The following is a 24,352-nucleotide window of genomic DNA, read 5'->3' as shown; positions in this document are numbered from 1 at the left end:
AGTTTTGTCTTTAATACACTCATACCTTTTAGTTATTTGACCTTAAAAAATTAATCAAATGTAATTGTTATTGTTATATAAGCATTTTGAAATACTTTCGATTCAATAAGATACGTTTTCCAATAGATTTTTCCGATTAAATAGTCTAGGAAAAGTTTTTAAAAAATTTTCTTTTTCCAAACATTAGACTGGTAGAGCTGGAAACATTGTAAATTTTCATTCAAACTAACGTAAAATATGATAAGTGCCAATTACAGTAATTTACAATTCCCACCATTTGTAATAGACTATTAAATTAGTGATCAACCCTCTCCCCCTTTGACCAGGCCACGTGTTTTATAGATGCTCCCAAACTTAATTGACATCAAAATCCTTTTGTAATAATGTAGCCCACATTAAAATTTGTAGTTTTGCAAATAACTCACATTGTGGGCTCATGGTCATATTTATTATTACAAGATGAGCCAGAAACATATCATTGTCATAGAAAAGCTAATATTTCACACTGAAGTTCCACAGTTCCATTATTGAAATTTATACAATACTATCGTTCTCAAGCAAACAGTCCAAGAAACGATTAGTGAAAAATCGTTTTTGTTAATTAAAAGAAAAAAAACTACTTTGTTGAAGTACAATAAGTAATACCGCTTCTGGAAGATTAATGACCGAAATAGAAGCTTAAACTTTAATTGACATAACAATTTTGCCATTTACTTATTACAAGCTTTAACCAAAAACTTTGAAAATTAAAAAATCTATATGAATTCGAAAAATTAAGTCAAAATATCTATAAGTTTCGTCGTGGCCGTCACGGTCGTAACCGTGGCTAAAAAGAACAAACAATAAATTTCGTAGAAAAGTTCATAAATTAATATTAGGAGACATTATATTTAAAATAGTAATTATATATTTAGAGTATTAGGAGAGCATCTGTAAAAACTAACATGTTTGCCTAATAACCTTTATTTAACTTTACTTATATTTAAATTTATTTCAAATTACGATATTTTTTCGTTCAAATTATTTGTCTAGCTTGTTTTTTCCTAAGCGGTACATTTTTAGACCGTAAGTATATTTTTCGTCAAACCTAGACATAATTAGCTTGAAAATTAGGAGTGAATCATGAGAGATAAAGGAATAAGTAAGATAAGGAATAAGTAAGAGGGAGATATTATTACAATTTTTACGAAAAATACTTGTTCAATAAAATTTTATTCCTTTGAAAAACTTGTAACATTTTTAACAAACACATGTGTTTATTTTTATAATTATAACAAGAACTGTTGTGTATTTTAAAACTAGAATAAAATTGGATAAAATTTTTAAATTTTATAATATTTAAAAAATAATTTTCTTTAATTGCAGCCAAATCCAGCCTCAACTCCATATGCATCGAAAACAAGTTTGCAGGTAACAAAAATAATTCCCATAATTTTTTTTTTTTTCAACCAAAAAATTACAATCGCCAAATTTTTCCGGCAATGAATCACGGTTTCTTCTCAAGTTTTTCACACTATTTTTTTTTCCGTCGATGTTATCATCCGAATGTTTACAACGCACTTCAATGTTAAAAAATGAATCAAATACAAATTTTCACACTTGAAGAAAATTGGATTTACTTTGATCCGAAAAAATATGTAAAGTATTTTTATTATTAACATAAATATAGTACTTTAAATGTGTGAATGAGCACGTCTCAAAACCAGCAGCCTATTGGTAGCTGCTTAGTGATTGGCTCAAAATTTACATACATGTGTGTGTATGAAAAATACAATTCAGTAGTGATTTTCACAGAATACATACACATATCACATTTTTATGGGTGATATGACTCAAAAATTTTCCATCTCTATTATTTTTCCAGTATACTTTTAGAGGTAGTTTTTTGGAACCCAACACATATAAAAATTATGTGCACTCAAATTAATTGATCAGTCAAAATAGTGCATCAGTTTGTTGCATACACCATTGCACTGGTTCTCAAAAAATTTAATCCAGTCGCGAAAACTTCAGCAATATTATTCTGTTGTTGATTTCTAATTTTTTTTTTCGTACACAAATTTTTGGCAATGCTTAGTTCGAATTATTTACCACATGAAATAATTTTAGTGTCGTTTAACTTAAATTTTTGAGCGTAGTGATATTATTTATAAAAAAGTGATAGTTTTCTTAGAGACTTTTTTTGAATTATTTTTTCGTACTAAAAGACTGTGATAATTTTGGGGATTCTAATTTTTTGGATTTTTACAACACAATGAAATTGGCGGCTGATTTATTATGTCGCGTTTGTTTGATTTTGGTTGGCCAGGAATCAATACGTGAAAAAGATCAACAAATTTCAAAATTATTACGGGAACGCGATTTGGATCGATCGGAAGTTACGAGAGCGGCATCACAAGCAGACCATGCTGAACAATTATTGGCTACTTTAAGGAAGGATTATGAGAAGGTAACTATTTTTTTTTTACAGTTTAATCAAATTTTTTAAATTATCAAAATTTAATAAGTTATTAGTTAGTTAATCAAAATTTACAGAAAACGATAACGATATAGTACTTTATGTACAATTTAACTATAAAATTCGTTAGCTGTTTCGTAACTTTCTTTTCAAAAAATAAATGTGATTAAGTTATTTTTATAAAACGATTATAGTAATCGGCAAAAATATTTAAATTAGAAAAAGGATTTTAGAAACAAGAACATTGAGTATTTAACAAGCCATAAAACAATATATATATAATAGCTGGAATTTTTATATTAGAAGAAAATTAGAAAATTAGGGAAATATTAGAATATTAATTTTTTAATCAATAGAAAATTAGATTCTTACAAAATTAAATTCGATAAAATAAAATAAAAAGAAATCCTGGAAATTTAATTTATTGCGTCGAAATAATTTCCATCCGGTCATCGATGATATTAGTTTATTTTTTTTTAACCCCCAAACTTAAACGCGCCTAAACGGGTGGACCGATTTTGATTTTTTTGGTTTTGTTTGAAAGGGATTTTAATGAGAGTATTCTCAGCTATGAGTTTTAAGTGCGAATTTAGGGTTCCGTACCCGAAAACACTCAAAATTGGGGATGATATTTCAAATCGGCTCAGTTTGGAAAAAGTTTTAAAGAAAAAAGCTAAGAAAAACTTTAATAGAGAGTGTTCTTAAATATGTTTTAAATGCGAGTTTAGGGTTCCGTACCCGAAAAATTTGTCGGGAGTTTTGTAAATTTCACTTGTTTATATTTTGGAATCTTTCAAATAAAATTAACTGGCAAATACTGTTGTCGAAATTTGTTACAAATATAAAATCATTCTGATAACAAATGTTAAATACCCTAATTTTTTGATAATTTACAATCGTACCGGCAGAATTATGTCTAGAACAATAAAATGTGTTCAATTTAAATTGACTTTCAAATTCAAATTGTTTTTGCATTTTTTAAAAACAATTAAACAATGAATTTCATTTTTAAATCGTATTTAAAAATACATAAATTTAAACGGTAATTGTTTCAAAAAATAAAACTATAGTCATTAGTCCCTAAAAACTAATAATAAAATTTAGTTATTTTAATGTTAAAATCGTGTTTTGTACCACGCTTTAATTGAGGGTTACAAAAATTCAAATTATTTCAAAACATTTATGACATAAATAATATGATGAATATTTCGGTTATCAAATAATCTTTATCAGTAAAAAATATAAAATTTTTATTTCTTGCACGTTTTAATGGAAGGTATAATTTTTGTATGAAAGAAATATTGATGTCTAAAGATCTAGAGAAAATCATTTATTGAAGAAATAACACACAAATACATGCAATTTCATCTCATTTCATTCATGCTTTTAACTAATGAATACTAGTTTTTCAAATTAACCTTATGAAAATTAGCCTTGTTACATTATAAAACATACCTTTAAAATCACTTCAATATAGGATTTTCATGTTAAAAACGCAAACAATTACGGCTCAAGTATTAAAAAATTTACCTGCTTATAAAGGAAATTAATGAAAATGCATATACACGACTTAAAGATTATCCTAAGAAAACGTGATTTTTTTGTCCTTTCCTAGAAACGTCCTTAAAATAACACTTACTACAGTTATTATAACACTTAGAATGGTATAACAAGTGCATTTTTTGTGACACAGAGTGTACCAACAATAATAAAAATGTCTGAAATTTGGACAAAATAATAATTTTACCTGAAAATCTAATCAAAGTGTAGCATATATAATTACATACATAGCTCTAATATTGTTTCACAAGAATTTAAAATGAATTTTCCGCATATCATTTTCCATGCATGAGAACCAAAAATTTTTGTTAGGCAAGTTATGTGATTAATACATAAATTTTAATATGATATTACGAATACATTCCGAAAATTAGCTTGCCCGTAAAATTTTGATTATTAAAATGATTGTCAAAAATACTTTCAGTTCAAGATTTTTGTTGATAAAAAATGGAAATAAAATTGTACTGTATTTTTCATTACGATTGAAATTTTAAATGATAACGCTGTACAACCAATAAACCAAAATAGTTTTACGTCATCATGTAATTATGTCTTTGTCTGTTGTCTTTGTCACAAATATAAAAGCCTACATTACAATAATGTGTGAGCTAAGGAATTTTCCAACAAAGACAAACATACACATTTTTTTTTCTGATTCGTCTTTAAAATTGTACAATCTATGTACACTCTACGTCACAAAATCTGCACATGATATACCTACCAACAAAACCTTAGAATTTTTACTGATATTCTAAATAGATAATCAACTTTTGCAGATTTTGTGATGCAAGATACACATAGAATTTAAATTTTTTTGAGCGATATGCGATATAATTTTTGTAAATTTGTGTCTATTTGCCACTATTGTTAGTAAACGATTCCTACAAGGTTATACCTTTAGTAACGGTGGTGACTGGTGCTTATTTACCTTGACATTAAGTAATATGTCTGATTATTTTTCAGGCATATTACTTAATGGCAGAAACGTGATATCCACCTTGCAAAAATTAAGTACAATTGGTAACGAACCCTAAAAGTCACATTTCTTTTAACCCCCCCCCCCCCTTTTTTTTGTCACATTACTGACACATGACGTATATTTTTACTTATTAGGTAAGATATAATTTAGTTTGTTACTTAAAGAATGTTAAAAATAAATTAAAAGGAATATACAAAACATCAAAATCTAGAATTCATTTGAAAACTCGATGTTAAAATTACTTGAATTTTAATTAATATTTCTATTGTTTCACAAAAATTAAAATAATTTTGGTTGGAGAAAATTAAAAAAATTACAGAATTTTATTAAGTAATAGAATTTAGAGCAATTATTCTTTTTAAACAGAATAAATTTTTTTTTATACGAAAATGAATTAATAACCTTCATAGCAATTGTGTCAATATCTCAAAAAAATTAATAGCCATAATTTTTTCATTAACACTGACTGACTTTTGTGACTCCATAAAATTAAAATTAATCTACTTTTTTTTTGTTTTTTTTTTTTTTTTTTTTTTTGGTAAAGCACTTAAATAAGTATTGAAATCGTAAATAAAATTAAATTGGTTTTTTCATGCTAGCATTATCAATGTCAAAACGAAAACATGATATTTAGGAAATAAAAATTTGTTTTTTCTAAATTAGGACGATTTTAATAAAAAAAGAAGGTATTTTAGAAAAAATTTAATTATAAAGTAGGAGTTCAATATTAGGTAAAATTTACTTACTATTAATTTTAAATATAATGGCGCACTTTATAACGACCTATCAAAAACATTGCTCAAAACATAATTTTATTTTGTTGAACCCAAAAACATTAAAAATAAACTCAGAGATAGAATACAAAATAAAAATTTTGGATCAGAGATTTACAAGGAAAAGCCACCCATTTTAATTCCAAGTATCAAAAAAAATTTATTTTGTTGTATGATTAATTTTAATTTCTTCCAAAAAGGACCTTGATGTTGAGTATTAAAAACTTAATATAAATTTTTTTTTAATGATTAAAACTTAATTTTGTTTTTTTTAACTTTGAAAATATTTAAATTTTATAAAAAATAGATTAATGATCGAATCGATAGGTGCATAATTAAAATAAAATTTTTTATTAGGTACTATTTTCGTATTTTTTATTTGAAATTTATTAATTTATAATAATTTTAATTATAATTTTCATAATTAATATTTTAATTAAAAAGTTTTTAAATTTTTTTAGAAAGTTTTGTTTTTCACGACGTCGAATTTACGTATTTATATAATTTCTTTAAAGCAAGAGATAATTAATTAATTAATTAATTAATCAATTAATTACATGACCATCGGTAATAACTAGACCCAAAATATTATTTCAAATTATTAAATTTCATTCGTAGATCATTTTTGCTTTTTTAATTGGGTATCAAATTACTAAGGGTATCAATTAATTTTTCTAAATTTTATATTAAATTAATTAATTTTATATTAAAAAGACTAACTAGTTTTAGATGTCAAATACTTTTTCTTGAAAAAATTTACCCAAATTTATACAATGTTAACGTTTTGCCTAACGTTAATTTACATTTATAAAGATTTTCTCACATAATTTTTAAATATATGAGAATTTTTCCGAAAAATTGTCTTCGTTTAATTAAATATGAATTTCATAAATATTCGAAAAACATGTGGGATGGTTTTGATTTTATTATTAACTGCCAAGAAATATATAATTAACATATTCTTGAGATTTGTGGCTCATAAATTTTAATTAAAATAATATAAAACCAAAAAAAAAAATTATAATAATAAAAATATTTAATTTTTCATTAAAATATTGATAAGATCGTTCAAACCTTCTCAAACTGTACATAAATCTTAAATATATGATCAAATAAGCCCTTGTATGTTTAGAAGGCTGTTTTTCAGTTTCGGAAATAGGATATTCATAAAAATTTCATTATTTGTAAATAAAAAATAATTAAAACCAGGATATAAATATTGTTTACCAGAAAATGTTTATGTAAATTATGACCATATTTTCAAAGTCAAATTTTATCAAAACAAATAATGTGTGAACAAATGGTTATCAATTTTCACAGTTAAAAGTAATAAAAATAAATTTTGATGGGAAATGTTATCGATTATATTTCCGTACATATATTTGTTTTTCAACCGCACTAACCATTAATTTTTATATTTTATTTACCATAGAAAAATTAAAAGTTAAAAATTTGAGAAAACTAATGTAAGATATTTAAGTTTTTTGAAAATCTATATTTTAATATTTCCGATTCATTAAATTCAATAGTTCGGATTTCAATTCATTACTTTTATTGTGCGAATATGATTTTTTTTTATGGAAAATTTCATTTTTATATTAAATATTTCGAAAATAATTGTAATCAATTAAAAATGCAAAAGATGGCTTATGTGGTATTTATAATAACTATCAAGTTATTGGCTCTTCAACGAAAAGCATTACTTAAATATTTTCTGACGAAAATTTGAGATTCTGATGAAATATTTTAAACAATATTTGCACTTCATCGCAAATTAATTTTCAAAAATTAGTATTCTATCTAATAGACTACACAAACCCGTGTTAAAATTTTTTGGGTGAAATGACACAACAGGAATCACATTAAATAAGAGGCTCCCATATGTAAAAGTAAGCTTAAACACCATGTTGTCAGTTTTGCACGGTACAGGTGAGATTTTTCCAGTCACAGGTACAAATGGGTAGTTGCGGTGAAGTGTTTTTGTACGGCTTTCCTCCGTGTGCTAGAACCTTATAAAAAAAAAAACAGTCGATCATGGGGACCGTCGACAAAAATCAAAACTTAAAACTTTGAAATACCTGACCTTTGGCCTAAATGGAGCTTCTTGTAGCTCGGCTTTCGGCAGTAATAAACACCCTTTCATAATATCTAAATTTCACATTTTTGGTTAAATATGGTGGAAGCGCAAATATATACATTTGAATAACAAAATGTAATGTAATTTATTATTTTTATGCGCTTCCACCATTAATTTCATGGATTTTAATTTTTTGGTGCGGAAATCTCAAAAACATTTTGTAGTGGACCGAATTTTGAATCTAAACCATCCTATTAATTTCTGTCTGGTCTCATAGCGTTACTCGTAAACACAATTTTTTTTTTTCAAAGTCAAGTTCAAATTAATCGATAACAATCAAAAAAATAATACCTTTTTTAAATTTAAATAATCGAGTTCTTAATTTTAGCATGCACGAGTTTATACGCATGCAAACAACACACAAAAATAATGAATTTCGAATCGTTTAACGATCCTATTAAAATTTTTTTACCTTCATTTGAATCATTTCTATTTTTTTTAATAATTATTATTCACATAGTTTTTTTATAGTTTAAAATAAGCATTCATTCATTAGTAACGATAATCAAAATTTATTTTTATAAATCCGCCCCCCCCCTCGCCAGTTTACTCCGCCTTTCAGAATTTAATGTATTTTGTTTGATATTTTATCAGTTAATTAATTTTTTTTTATTGAAGAAAAATCACGTTTTTTAAAAAAATCATTTGACCTATAAAAATGAAAATTTCTTTTTGTAAATATTGCAATTTATTAAGATTATTAAGCACAGTTGTCCTTGATTAATGAGCTATAGTTTAAATCACGCTATACACGGATTTCATTCTGCACATAAGCCTAAAAGCTCGATAGAGATTAATATATATATAAATACGAACATAAGTAAATTTTATTTCTTATCGTAATTATGGAGTTCCACAAAGTAAAGCTCTCTACAATTAATAAGTAAATTTATTTAAAAATATATTTAGGGAGTATTATAAATTAAACTACCAATTAAAGTAGTACGAGTGTCAAGGCAAGTTTAGACTTGTGGCTGAAATTATTTGTACCTTATTTTCAACTTTGATGATAAATTTTGTTGTAACTTCATGAATATAGCAATCATTAATGACCGGAAAAATGTCAGAATCACTAGGCAGTTATTAAAAGAAATAAATATAAAAAAATGCTTTATTGAAATACAGAAACAATTCAATTTTATAAACAATAAGGGTTTCTTTTTACAACTTTTGTTTAACCCACTTTCTATTTTTTTCTAGTATTTCTTACAACATGATAAAGGGGGGCGAATTATCAGTGTAATATAAAAAATTCTTACGCATGTTTATAATAAATAATTTTCATGCAGGTTTATTACCAATTACCATTGTAGTTTCAAAAATTTTCAATTGCCGCAATAATAACCATTTTGTTCTGTTTAATATTTTAGTTGAATGATAATGCAGTTTACTCTCTTACCTAATATAATTTGTAATTTGCTACTATTGCTTAAAATTCCTCCTCCATTCAATAATTGAAATTGGATTAACTATACATTCAGAAAATCATTTTGACATTAACCTGAAATTAAAACTACAATAACCTGCTTAAACCGTATCGATTCCGATATTAAGAAACCATAGTAATTTATATTAATACTATTCAAATTTATGAATGAACTTTTTAAGACAGTTCAGTCTTAAAATGACTTTTGTTAGGAATTCAATAAATTAGCCTTTTTTCTCTGAAGATTAAAAAAGATTTTCTAGATGGCAGGATATATTTGTACCCCCCCCCCGCCCCTAGTGTTGCCATCTAGCGGATCTTTTTTTAACCTTCGGAGGAAAAATGTCTGGAATTATTAATTATTGTATGTCCGGATTTAATGATAATATGATAATGTTTATAATTTGTCTTATGTAGTTAGTTAAAAATTTTTTAAATTAGTATTATTTAAAAAATATAATGCTTTAATTAGTCTTTTTACTAAGAAGATTAAAAAAAGTTCCGAAAGATGGCATTTAATTTTTTTGCATTGGACGTCAACTTTTTTTTTATCGCAAGAAAACCGTTATTTTGGCTTTTGCGAATTTTTGAGGCTAACTTAGCTATTGATTAGCTGTAAACATAATCTGTTCATTAGCTTGTTTTCTTTTATAATAATGTATTTTTTGCTTTCTAATAGCAACTTTATCATCCGTTTCGTAGGTTAACTGAATTAATAACTTATAACGATGACTTTTATATGAATTCAGTTTTCACTGAATAACTTTTAGATAACTTCTAACGCATAATTTCTAACAATGTAAATTTAGGGAAAATTATTCATGCATCATTGTTTTTAATTCGCGAATCTATTGTTATCCAAAACAAAAAAAATTTAACACTCTAACACAAAACAAACGTGTTTAATTTTTGTGATGAATTATCCATAAAAAGAAAATTTTCCCACAATCCTATACCATACAAAAATTATAAATCCGCAAATTTGAATAAGATGTGTTAAATTGTGAACTGTCATCATTGTATTTTTGAATAATATTTTGGAATTTATTTTTGTTTTTTTAACGGAACAATGGATACAAAAATTTGTATTTTCCAATTTTTATTTTTTCAAATGAATATTCTTTTTATGGACACTGCGAAAATGTATAAATTTAAATTGGAAAAAATTAAGTGTGTTGGTTTATCAATTATTCTGTTAAAAAAGTTATTTCATTTTTAATTTTAAAAATATCATTCTTTAACCATTCAATATTTACAAAACAAAAATAAACCGGAAATGTTATTCGAAATAAAAGTATGGCAGTTTAGTTTGAAGCTAATGATAAAGTAAAGAGGAAATTTAAATATATATTTTACTGTTGATATTAGCACCTTGCATTCAAATAGAAACTAACTTTTGTATATAATGGGAAAATTACTGTAAATGACGTACGTCACGCTGGCAAAAAATAGACCGTTAAAAGAGTGAGCTTTTTTTTATTAGACAGTTCTTTCATACTTTTGAACAGTATTGTTATAAACTACTATGGTTTCTTAATATCCATCTATCTATATTATATTTGGAAACATGTAACTTAAACTTACTGGATATTGTCTTAAATTTCTACAAAATGCACACATGCTCAAAATTATAATGCTACGTGATATTATCCGATCGACTATTCTCGCAATAACACCAGCTCAAATGTCCAATTTTTCTTTTCGTCGATTACCACGAAATTCTTTAATTTTAATTGAAAGTTGATACCCCTATTTTTTGTTTCATAGCAAAAAATGAATGTTATCATATTTTCACATAAATTATAAATTAATATTAGAAAAATGACAGTTTTGTAATAAGCTCACAATTATTTTTGGAAAAAATATAATTTATAACTTGTTTATTTTATTTCCCCATAGCACATGAAAATTGATTTAATTTTCTTTACGATTTACAAGATAAATTTCTATTTTTAACAATTTCTATTTTTAAATCAATATAAATCATTTTTGTGAAAATTGAGAAAATAATAATATTCTATCAAAAACTTCCTATTTCATTTTTTTATTTTATGCTAATTAACTAACCAAATGCATTAAAAATTTTTTATCAAATTTCAAACAAATTCATTCCATGAAATATTGTAAACGTAATATATTTTTTTGAAGCACTATAGAAAATAATTTTTCAGCATACTTGTCAAATATTTTTATGATTTCTAACTTGAAGTCCCAAGGATCTCAAATCCAATTTTTGCTTTAGTTGAAAGTTAATTAAAACTTGATTGCATGCAGGTACGTTTATTTTGACTACTTTTGTGGACACTTTACTTTGGTTTCGCCTTTTTTTGCCACTTGCAATCATTATGTTTAAAATAACCCTTTTTTGACTGACAGCCGAAACATACTGGAAGAAATCCTCCTGGATATTTTATTTCCGATTGTCTACCGTATTTGTTAAAAAAAGACATTGTTAACACAATACGTAAATAAAATTGCAAGAAGATTGCAAATGTCGAAATGATACAAAAATAGATTTTTTGCGAGTGTATATAGACCAAAAATTCCTGTTTTCCCCCTTGGGTCAAAATCTGGGTGCGCTTTTGCCTGCAATATTTTATGAATTAATCATAATTAATTTTATTTGTATCGCCAAACGACTATAGAATTTAAAGTTTCTTTTAATTGTCGACTAAAAGGACCTTTATATAAATTTGAATTAAATCTACCTGGCTATATATATAGTTTTAGCATCATATTATTTCAAAGCAAGTTTGATTCTAATGGTTCAACTGTTTGATGCATAGTATGTCTTTTCTCAGTTTTCTCGGAATCTAGGAACTCACCGCGAAAAGTAAATTATATAAAAACTTAATTAATTACTTCTTTCTGAGTTCTGTTTTAAGTAAGGAGTTTTTTTTTAAAATAATTCATGAACTTATTAATAAATATACTTATAAATCATTAAAATTTTCTTATTCACGACCGTCAAATTTTAAAAAAAATCTAATTCATTTGTATTTTTCATGGTCAGTAAAATATTATCCAAGATTATTACCTAAGTAAAATAATTTTTTTAAATATAAAAATACATAACGATTGTATAATTTTATAGAACTGATAAAAGAATTAAAATAATTGCATTTACGTAATATCGATAAACTACATTTATATTTTATTCAATTATAGTAATTGAACTAATTTTTCTTTTCAAATCGTGAGATTATTATCCAAACCAAAATTTTAATTGATCTAAATTATAATACAATATTTTCCGATTGGAAATATATTTTTTTTATTCTTGGAAATTAAGTCATTATATCGCATATCACACTGCAAAGAAAAAAATTGCCATTTTTCAGGTACCCATTGAAGGCCTTGTTTTAGTTTGCATTAATTTGATGGCAAATTTAATTTCTTTAATCTCTTTCTAAAACATTTTTTTTTTTGTCTTTAGACTAAAAAGAATTTTTTAATGGTTGATATTAATAGTTATTACCAGAAATATTTATTCCCATCCAATCTTTTTGCTTCATGGTATACCAATATTTATTCCCGGTTTGGAAACTTTGAGGTATGCTTTCCTAATTTTCCTCCATATTTTTGTATTTATAGATTATTATAGAATCATGCTGTAAGGTTTGCGAAGTTCTTGATACATTAATTAAAAATTCTTATAATAGATTTTGTCAAAGGAAACAAGAAAATTTTGAACATAATTTAATTGTATTTTAAGCTTCTTAAACAATTTCGAGATAATATTTTTGTAAAATGGAATTTTTTGGAAGTAAAATTATTCAAGGAAATGAAATGAAACTGATTTTGCGAAACTAAGTACAAATTGGCAGACCAAATAATTTAACCATTTTTTTTTTGTGGTTTTTAGTGAATCTGAAGTACACTAACTAATTTTTCACTAAAAAAAAAATCATCGAAATCGGTTCACGTGATATTGAGTTATTCGTCTTCTTGTCGTGCATACTTAATGCAAATATAAGACTTTTATGGTTTTCTCATGGATGCCGTTGTCAGAACTGGGCCAAATTGAAATGAAACCACACGGAAAGCACCAGCTTTCAAATAGGAAAAGAATCATCAAAATCGGTTCACCCAGTCGAAAGTTCTGAGATAACACACACATAAAAAAAATATTCGAATTGATAACCTCCTCCTTTTTTGTTAATAGTCGGTAATAAAGTCGGTTAAAAAGGATTTTTCACAATATTATCCAAAAATTAGAATTTGTTAACAAAGTGCGTGTGTTTGACTACCATGAAATTTGAGAAAACCCTCATATAGCGCAATTTTCTCCCACGTGTTAAAAAATTTTTACAAATGTTTTAATATTAATTCAATTGTGGTTTTCGCAGCTTTTAATAATCATCCAAAATTTATCGAATCAATCGAAACAATTGATACTATTTTTATTAAAATTAATATTTTATTCAAAATATTTTTATTAGGAATCATAAAATTGTGCAATAAAGTGGAACAAAGCATCAAAAAATATTTAAATAATAAATTTATAATTTTTGAAAAATTTATGTGGTGTTGATTAGAAACTGAATAATTGGATTATTCTGATTTTTTCTCACATTTAATTTTATTATAAAATAAAAAAACTCAGAAATTTTTCTTTAATTACTTCCTCAATCTTATTATATAACGGAGTATTTTTTTAAAGGTAACTTCTAAAACGAAGGTAAAGGTAACTTCTAAAACGAAATAATATAAATCAATTTTATACCATTTGTGTTTAAGGATGTATGAGCATGACAACAATGTTTGATTTAAAGGCTTAAAATATTTTTATAGGTAGACTTTTACTCAAAGAATATGTGGTTAAAATTTCAGCTTAGGTATCAATTCAAAATTTTAAGAAAAAAATCGTTCAAATTCGATATAAAATACATTGCTCTTATGGTGAAATCTCAAAAAACGACATATTTTTAAAGTTTTTGATAATTTTCACATGGAACGAATGGAAAAAAAATGCGTGTCGTGCTAAATTTCAATTTTTGTAAATATTTTATGGGCAGATATTGGTAAAAGTAAAGTTATTATAAAATATCATAAAAAGCACATTTAAAGAAATCATTTTCTACTTTTTAGTTCAGCTAGTTACAAAAGCGTGTTTTTTAGTTTATTTAAACTATTATTTATTTTGTGTTTTTTAGTTTTTATACCATGTATATATGAAATATACATAGTATATTAAGTTTAGTCCCAAGTTTGTAACGCTTAAAAATATTGATGCTACGAAAAAAATTTTGGTATAGGTAAATCGATCGGAAATCGATCCCAAGTATCGTTTTTTTCGGAAATTACTCGGCCAATTAATTTTTTAAGATTTTTTCGAATTTTTCTAAGGGGTACCCCTTGAAAAAATTGCAAAAAATCGATATAAATTTATCGTCTCCAATTTCGATAAAACTCTTTTTATAAGGTAATTTTGACCCAAAAAATACAAAAATCGGTTTCATTTAACGATTTGGCGAATAATTCTCGAGATAATACCGGAAATCGATCCGAAATATCGTTTTTTTCGAAAATTACTCGGCCAATCGCCGAATAAACTCGATTTTTGAATTTCTTGGGTCAAAATTACCTTATAAACTGAGTTTCATCAAATTCCGAAACAAATAATTTTTTACAATTTTTTCGAATTTTTCCAAGGGGTACCCCTTGAAAAAATTGCAAAAAATCGATACAAATTTATCGTCTCCAATTTCGATGAAACTCTGTATATAAGGTAATTTTGACCCAAAAAATACAAAAATCGGTTTCATTTAACGATAGGGCGAATAATTCTCGAGATAATACCGGAAATATATTCGAATTATCGTTTTTTTCGAAAATTACTCGGCCAATCGCCAAATAAATTCGATTTTTGAATTTCGTGGGTCAAAATTACCTTATAAACTGAGTTTCATCAAATTCCGAAACAAATAATTTTTTACCATTTTTTCGAATTTTTCTAAGGAGTCATAAGGTCATTTGGGTTTTTACTGCGTAGGACCTATCTTGTAAACCGTTAGAGATAGAACAAAAATTTAAATGTAAAAAAAGTTCTTTATAAAATATTAAACAACATTTTTTCGTAAACATCACTGTTTACTTGTGAGAGCACAAAATTGTATAGTATGTATGTTATGGTTATATCAGTTATAGTATCAGAAAGAGTAATCAACACTGTCCATACATGGTATTTCGACAATTAACTCAGTCAATTGTTTGTTTTCTCTTGTTTAGACTATTATTTATTTATACAAAATTCAGGTGGGAGCGCAAATAAATGTATCTATTTTAAGATATTTATCTTATTTTCAACTTTGATGATTAATATTATTATTATTTCATGAATGTAAACGAAAAATAATAATAAAATTTTTCGAAACTTGTCTTGGTTTTCGAAACATCGAAAGCTGAATAATTTTAAAAAAATTCAATTTAAAATTGCATTTGCCATTAATATTCTAATATTCTTAATAATTTTTTATTTTTTACTAAGTTTATATTTTCTGGTTTCCAAATAGTATCGACAAGAATGCGAGATAAAACTGAAAGAAAATAATGGTGCCTTATGTAAACTTCAATCAGAACGTGAAGTATTACTGGGACAAATTAACGAAGAGAAACAAAAGGCAGAAGATTTACAATTCCGTTTTGAAGAAGCTGCATTACATAAAGATGATGTTGAATCAACAGCTAGTATTTATTTGGCAAAAATTAAAGAATTGGAGAATAGTTTAAAAGAAGAACGAGAAAATGTTAAACGATTAGAAAAAGATAACGATAAATTATTCGAGGCTGAAGAAGAATTGACAAAGACAAAAGTGGAATTGGAACAATTGAAAGCTGGGAAAGTTAATGAAGAATCTTCATCAAGTGGTATGTATTTTTTGTTTCGTGAAGATATTTCAAGGATAGGAAGACATTTTTGAACATTTTAAGTTCGCGTTTTATAAACTGAAAAGAAAAAAACAAGTCCAGCAGTTAACATAGCGACTTTAACAGTCGGGATCTATTATTGGGAATATTTTAGCAGGTGTTGATTTTAACAGGCCCGACTGTTAAATTCGCTATGTAAACTGCTGGACTTGTTTTTTCTTTTCAGTTTATATTTAACTTAGTCGGGATTTTTGATTTTTTAAATTATTATTTTTTTATTATACCATTTTTAGTTAGGGTTTTCAAATACCTATTCAACGATACCCCACTTACGATAGTTCGTCAACTTTCATTTTCAGCCTATGTATGTTTGGTCTTTTGAGTTGCTCTAGACACAAAACTCGTCAGCCGATTATAACTATTATTACGTTAATTTATTTTTCTATTTAATAGCTATTGAATGATACCCCACTTGACATAGTTCGCCGACTTTCATTTTTTTCTTTTTCACAATATGGGGGCTGGTGGTCGCCATATTGAATTTTCATTACTACCATGTCTTCAGTAGCACTCGCAAGGTTAAGATAAATCGATTGACGTAAGAATCATCAATTGTGTTGCGCAATCGGGTAATTAGGGATGCTTTGATCCTAAATAAAATGTATTTGACCATTTGGTTTACGAAAAAACCGTTTAGTTTACAAATATTACTTTTTGACGAATATTTAGAGTAATTCAGAAGCGAATTGTAAAAGCGTCAACGTTAATTTACATCTGTGCTGTGGCTTGCTATACTATGTGCACAGATGAGCATATTAGAATATTCGTTGTAGTGTTGAAAAATTTACCGCAATAATGCAACTACTATTTAGAGGACTATATTTTTTATCTTTTTAAGATATTGTGTTTTCTCTCACTCCGAAAGGAATGCCTTAAGCTAGATTTGCAAAATCTCGTAATTTTTCGAGCCAGGCTGGAGATTGTTATCTATTCTAAAATGAGTATTTTATTAATCATGATTGGTTAAACTTATGTAAAAAGTTCGTAAACACTTTTAATATTTTCATTTTTATTGTAGATTTGAAACAAGAAAACGAAGCATTGAAACAGGAATTAGAAAAGCTTAAAAACCAAAATATTGAATTACATTCCAAAGTTGATAATTCCGAAACATTATACTCCAAAGCATTACTCACTATTAACGAACACAAAGAAGAACTAGAAGCAATGAAAGCACAATTACACAAAGTTAAAGATGAATTGGAAATGAAAACACGTGATTTATGTGAAATAAATAAAAAACAACAGGATGATTTACAAAAAGAAAATGAAAAATTACAGAAACAACTCGAATCACAAAAAACTGAAATGGAATCATATGTACATGAAATTAAGAAACGTGATAGTGAATTAGCTGAACTAACTGTAAAATTGGAACAAAGCAAACATGAAATGAAATTGAAGGATGAAAATATCGAACATCATGTTCGTGCCAAACGTGACGTTGAAGAACAACTCGAACAGAAAGTAAAAGAACATCAAGAAATTCTCAAACAACAAGAAGATGAATTTGAAAAACATAAGATTGAACAAAGCAAAAAAATAGCTGATGCTGAAACCGAAATTATTGCCAAGCGTGCCACCATTGAATCACATGCCTCTGCTTTAGAACAATTACAAAAAGAGTTATCAGAAGCTAATTCACAAGTGCAATTCGTAACATCTCAATCCAATATGCAACAAACTCAAATGCAAGAATCATTTATCCAACAAAAAGACATGAAGATCTTACAAATGAATGCACAATTCGAAGCTAAATGTAACGAACTTGCTCATTGTCATGATGTCAACACGAAACAAGTACAAGAGTTACATCAAAAGGAAGCACAAATCGAAACATACAAACGTGATTTCGAAGTCTTATATCAAAAACTTCGCGATGAAGAAACTATGAACTGTAATTTGACTGCTCGAATCAACGAAATGGAATTGAATGTGGGTGATTTATCACGTAAGATTACATCACAGAATGAAATGATCCAAATAATCACCGAAGAAAAACGTAAATTAGAAATGGAAATCCAACAATACATGACCCATAATCATGAATACGATGAGAAATTAATGAAGTGTTCAAACCGAAACAATGAACTCATCCGTCAAGTTGAAGAATGTCGTAACGAATACAATAAACAACAACAAATTTTCCAACATAAAGAACATGAATATCAAATCCAAATTCAAAACTTACAAGTTCAACTCAACAATGTGAACGATAATTTGAATAAAAAACTTCAAGATGCAGTTAACGGTCACAGCGTTATGCAACAAAAATGCCAGAACGATTTATTAGCAGCCCAACGTCTTGAAGGGGAACTTCGTGCAGAGATTGATCGATTAAACATACTTTTACAACAAAGCAATAAATCTATGCAAAAACGTGAAAATGATTATAAATTACAAATCGATCAATTGAAGGTAGAAATCGATAAATTGACAGTAGAATATCAAAATCAAATTAAAATGTGTGACGTCAAAGTTCAACATATTGTCAACGAAAATAAGGAACTTAAAATGTTATTAAAACAGAAGAACGATATGATCATCGAAATGGAGTCGAAATGTAAACAAATGTTTAACGATTGTCAAAGTCAATGTCATGGTATGCAAGAAGAATGCGGACTCAATATCAAGAAACTTAACGACGAACTCAATCATTTACGAGTGACCCTCAGTCAACGTGAACAAAGTATTAACGAATTGAATGTACGTATGAGCAGCTTGAAACAAGAAAACATTCAAATAACAAACAAATTGCAAGTTTATAATGAAGAAAATAATCACTTACACATCCAAATCAATCAATGTAAACAAGAAAATCAGCATATCCAAGAAGAACTCAATACTAAGAGCTCTCAATTGAATATATACATGCAACAAGTGAAACAAGTCAGCGAAGAAAAAGAAAAGATTGAAATCATGTTACAACAAGTCCACAAGAAATTGGAAATTGTAAATCAAGAATACACTCAAATCAAAGAACAATTCATTCTAAATCGTCAACATTGCGCCAACAAAGACCAACATATCAAAGAACTCGAAGAAATTAAGGTACAATACGAAAATCAAAAATCAATGCTAATGGTACAAATCGAACAGAAAGAAAGTAAAATCCAAGAACTTGCCCACACAATCGAAATCACAAAACAACAACAATGTGTTGAATGCGAGAATCGTATTCAAATCATACAGAAACAATGTGATTCCCGGGCAATGGAATGCTCAAAAATGGAACAAAATATCCATATGCTTCAAATCAAGATTAACGACATGTCAATTGAATGTAATCGTGCTAAATCTGAAATTACTATCTGGCAACAGGAATACGAAAAAGTAAAGAATCAATCGAATACCATCGAACAACATTGCTCCGAAAAGGATACCCTTATCTTGGACTTACGTGGGGAAATTCAAATTTTGAAAGAACATCATGAACAACAATCTAACCATCGCATTGAATTATTGGAACAACAAATTAACCAATACAAAGTACAATTTAACGAATATCAACAACAATGCGATATCAGATCCCATGAATTGGAAGAGTGTAAGAATCAAATCATTGTCATCAAAGAAACGCATAACAAAGAACAGCAACAACAAGTTGTCATCGTTAAACAGCAATACGAACAGTTGCAAAATACATATCATACCTTACAAGTCAACTGTGAGAAACGTCAACAGGAGGTCTTCAATTGTAAACAAGAGGTCCAACAAACGCAACATCATTGCTCTGAAACACAGAATAAATTAGTTATCCTCGAAAAAAAATGTACTGAAGTCCAACACAACTTCGGTAGCTTAAAACAACGTTGCGAGAACAATATAATAAACCTAAAAATATGTCAAGAACAGCTTAAGAACCGTGTTCAACATCCACCAACTCAATCCCAACCAATAATCCAACAATCATGTGATAATGAGAATCGACAAATCACTTTACTTCAACAACAAATTCAACTCTTACAACGTGGCGTCTGTGATGTAAATCGTATTTGCACGAATCTAAATCAAAATGATATTGATGTTCAACGGTTTTGCCATTCTCAAATTGTACAAATTAATCAATTACAAGTGAATTTGGAACAATGTAAGAATAATTTACAACTGTGCCATGGACATCAACAAGATAGTGTAAAACAAACCAGCAATTGTGCAAATGAGAAACATGTCATATTAAATCAATGTAACGAACAAAAACGACAATTAGAAATACAAATCACACAATTACAACAAGAAAATTTGAAATTCATCGTAGTTCAAAAGGAATTGGAACAATCGAAGTTAATTATCCATCAATTACAACAAGAAGGCGAACATCGTTGTGATTTACTAAAATTAACTGTACAACAAAAGGAGAATGAAATAATGTACTTGCATGATATAATCCAACAATTACATGTTATAAACAATTCAACATCCCAAAATAACAAACATTGTAAGATGTTAGAATTAACAATCAAACAAAATCAAGTGGAATTAACACAAAAGATACAATTAATCAATGAATTACGTGTGAAGATTGATGGATTATTGAAATTACAAAACGATGTTCAACGTTGTAGCGTACTTGAATTACAATTACAACAAAAACAATTAGAAATTGATACACAAGCACAATTAATTATACATTTACGTAAAGTATTAGAAGATTTACAATTCGGTGGTAATCAACAAGAACATAATGTACATACGTTTAGAGCTGAAATTGATAAATTAAATACATATTTACATGAAAAAGATCAAATGATCTTTAAATTACAAACGAAATTACAACAATGTGAGCGAAATAGTAAAGTACATGATGAACATCGTGTTTCTATTCCAATTATAAGTGGGGCTAATAATTGTGGTGTATATGTTGAGGAAATTAGTCGTTTACAAACTGAATTACATTGGTCACATGTACATGCTACTGAATTCGAGAATAAATTCCATTTATTGGTAACGGAAAATCAACAATTATTGGAAAAATTACGACAATGTGTTGATGGATGTCATAGTCATTCAATGAATGTTACAATTCCTGTAAGTTATCTACCATTATTCTTATTAGTAAATTACCAGGGATGTTTCCGAGAAAAGACTCGGAGGTCTTTTTTTTAATAAAATTAATCAATTTGTTTTTATTTTTTAGAATAATTGGGAAATTGAAAAGTTAACATTACTTGAACAAATTGCTGAATTAAAGTGCGAACTTGAAACTCGAGCCAAGGAATTGATTATTTGTAAAACGAAAATACCTTGTAAAAGCAAAAGTGCCGAAGTAAGTAAAATATTTCAAATAAAAAATGTTTTTTAACAAAAATATCTTTATGGAGACCTATTTATGAGAAAAATTTCTTCTAATCTTCGCAATAAAGACCAACACGCCTGTGAAGTATTTGGTAAAATTAAAGACAAGAAAAACAGTTTCTTTCAAAACATCCAGATGAAAGAGAAAATGAGTGTTTATACAAAATCAACTGCGGATCCACTTTTGTGGACACGATGAACATTTCCACAACCCTAATAAACTTGTGACGTTATACTTTCACGATCTATTGAGCCTTAATACCTTAATAAAATTTTTTAAACAATTAATCGTGCGTGATTCGGAACGCAGCGAAGTACTTAGTCATCATATTCGATATGCTCACACGTTATGTCACATTTTTGAGAACATATTGTCCGTTTCTTTTTTGCACATAAATACTTGTATTGGAAAAAATAGATGACTATTCGCTGGGTGCGCAGATATCTACCAATTATAAAGTAAGCGTTAGTTTCCTTTTTGGTATCCGAGCCGTCTTCCTTTTTGGTGATGTGGCGTTGTACTCGTTAGCTCTCCTAAATATACCTACGCAAAGATGTGAACCTGGATATCGATGCAATCATTAACGTTTTCGCGAAAAAGGCCTAAGCTTGAATTTGTGATTTAAGCACCTAAATAATAACTTCTTTTGAAAACGCAGTGTAGAAAGCGTTGAAAAAGTCGTAGAAAGTTGCTTGGTAGGCTCGCCTAAAGGAAGTCACTCACAAAGTTTCAAGTATGTATTAATCATTTAACAAGAATGATGCTGTTCCACGGACTACTATACATTGCATAAAATCTTGGTTTGGGAGTCATGTATTTTGTAAACATTTCCTTTGTAGGAATTTACTACATTGATCATGAGAGAGTTCATACTTCGACTCACACTTGGCTGTTTCTTGTGTAAATGTGATCATAATTTTATTTGAGGGCTGCATTCACGCCTCCACTAAATCTCGCAGAATGATAATAGTATTGTATTTAAGGCTACTTAATAACAAATAACAAATCCCTATAACCTAAATAAAAACCCCCTAACGCCCTGAGTAATATTATTTACAGTATTCCTAAGACGTCTTATATATATGCTTACTAATTTTTATTTCCTTTTTAGATTGCTGTGGATCTAGATATAGGTTCTGCATTAGAACAAGCACATCAAGAAAAATTCACAAATATCAACAATAAATTATCTAGTGTCGGTGGAGCAATTGGTTCTATAAAACAAAAAGCTGCTCATGTGATACAAAGTCGAGATGAAGGTAGTTCTGCCGGTGGCTGGCAACAAATCACACAAGCAAATCAACAAATTCAATTTTTAAATTCAATTATTGTTGATATGCAACAGAAGAATGAACAACTTAGATCGAAAATTGAGGCATTAGAAGCAACGTGCGCACCAAATTCATCGTCTCAGATGTAAGTTTTTTCTCTTTTGGTTTTTTGGGGGCAATAAACCAATACACATCACAAAATTTTTTACTTTCTGCACATATTTTTTTGACACAAATAATTTACACACAAACACACACACAGCAACACAAATTTAATTAACATTTTCTTTTTAAATTTCCAAACCTAATCTCACAATTCTAGGGATGATAATTTATTAAAACCACGAGTAATACCACCAAGAATGTTTTGCGATATTTGTGATGAGTTTGATCTGCATGAAACTGAAGATTGTCCAAATCAAGACAATGATTTAATGGGTGGTAGTACGTGTCCTGACACGACACCCCTAAAACGACATCCACCTAAAAATGAAACAGCGACAGATAGACCGTATTGTGAAATATGTGAAGGTATGTCACCATGTATTCATACTAAGCATGAATTACACCGTAAACATAAGCAAAAAAAGCGTTTTATTGCATGTGCTCGAACGATACAAATGATCCAAGGACTCAATTCCATATAGATTCCTGTTGATTACTAATAATTAATTATTTTGTTATTTTTGTGTTTTATACTTCTTTTAACTAATAAAATCTTTATCTTTTTAATGTAATTAATCTTGTTTCGATTCTTTGCTTTTTAACTCTTTGCTTTTTTTGAAATATTTCTGCATGACTTATTTTTTTTCTAAGTAGAATAACAATGCCTGGTAATTATGGGCAACTATAATGTATAGCATAAAAAGGAACGTTCTGGAGGAGTTTCAATGCTGACTTTATTTTTCTTTGCATGTAGCATCTATTCCAATAAAAATTCCAATTTCGATACTTTTTCGACTTTCTAAATTTGAGTTTTTATTAATTTCTTCACCCATATCAAACTAAAATGTATTCTAAACAATTATTTTATCAAATTTCAGCGTTTGGCCATTCAACAGAAGATTGTGATGAAACAGAGACCTTTTAAATACAGAACATAGATTCAAATTCTGAAGTGTAATCACACCCCTCAAAAAGTGTGAATTACTAGCTTAGACCTCATTTTGTAAAGAAAATTTAACTTAAAAACCAATTAACTAATTTATTGCGATAGTCAATGTAAATATTTATAAAATTAGTCAATTATTTAGGAAAAAACTCAAACGTTTTGTTTTTAAGAAAATATTCTACGAGCTACAAAAAAAATATATTTATTGATAACAAACAATTGTAGAATACTTTTTTAAAAATTTTTTGATTCGTGATATTCAAAAAATTAATTTATTTTTTATTAAGATAAGATGTTTTACTTAGCGATACCAGTGAGTAGGAAAATCATTAGAATACGAAATTTCTACCGAAGAAAAGCATCTTCTAATATTATATATTGTTCCTAAGTGCCTAAAACAAGAAACAAATA

The 24,352-nt window shown here is 27.5% G+C and overlaps 1 protein-coding gene across 1 annotated transcript; it reads left to right on the top strand.

Annotated features, from left to right (window-relative positions):
- The first annotated feature begins 459 nt into the window (after positions 1–459).
- On the top strand, positions 460–24,087 carry LOC123296271 (CAP-Gly domain-containing linker protein 1-like). The gene is made up of 8 exons (XM_044877733.1): positions 460–480; positions 1,366–1,410; positions 2,309–2,449; positions 15,849–16,203; positions 17,282–21,291; positions 21,401–21,529; positions 22,671–22,975; positions 23,874–24,087. The coding sequence occupies exons 1-8, from the start codon at positions 460–462 to the stop codon at positions 23,899–23,901; spliced, it is 5,034 nt and encodes a 1,677-aa protein (XP_044733668.1). The 3' UTR covers positions 23,902–24,087.
- Positions 24,088–24,352: the final 265 nt, after the last annotated feature.

The sequence above is a fragment of the Chrysoperla carnea genome, chromosome 3 (genome assembly GCF_905475395.1).
Source record: "Chrysoperla carnea chromosome 3, inChrCarn1.1, whole genome shotgun sequence".
NCBI classification, from domain to species: domain Eukaryota; kingdom Metazoa; phylum Arthropoda; class Insecta; order Neuroptera; family Chrysopidae; genus Chrysoperla; species Chrysoperla carnea.
Note: the sequence above shows the minus strand (reverse complement) of the source record. Positions and strands in the feature narration are given on the sequence as shown.

What these genes read in the sequence shown, in the direction of transcription:
- LOC123296271 (XM_044877733.1), top strand. Translation starts at nt 460, where the DNA reads ATGAGCCAGAAACATATCATT. An exon ending in CATCGAAAACAAGTTTGCAG is followed by an intron (nt 1,411 to 2,308) that starts GTAACAAAAATA and finishes TTGGTTGGCCAG; the next exon opens with GAATCAATACGTGAAAAAGA. An exon ending in CCAAATTCATCGTCTCAGAT is followed by an intron (nt 22,976 to 23,873) that starts GTAAGTTTTTTC and finishes ATCAAATTTCAG; the next exon opens with CGTTTGGCCATTCAACAGAA.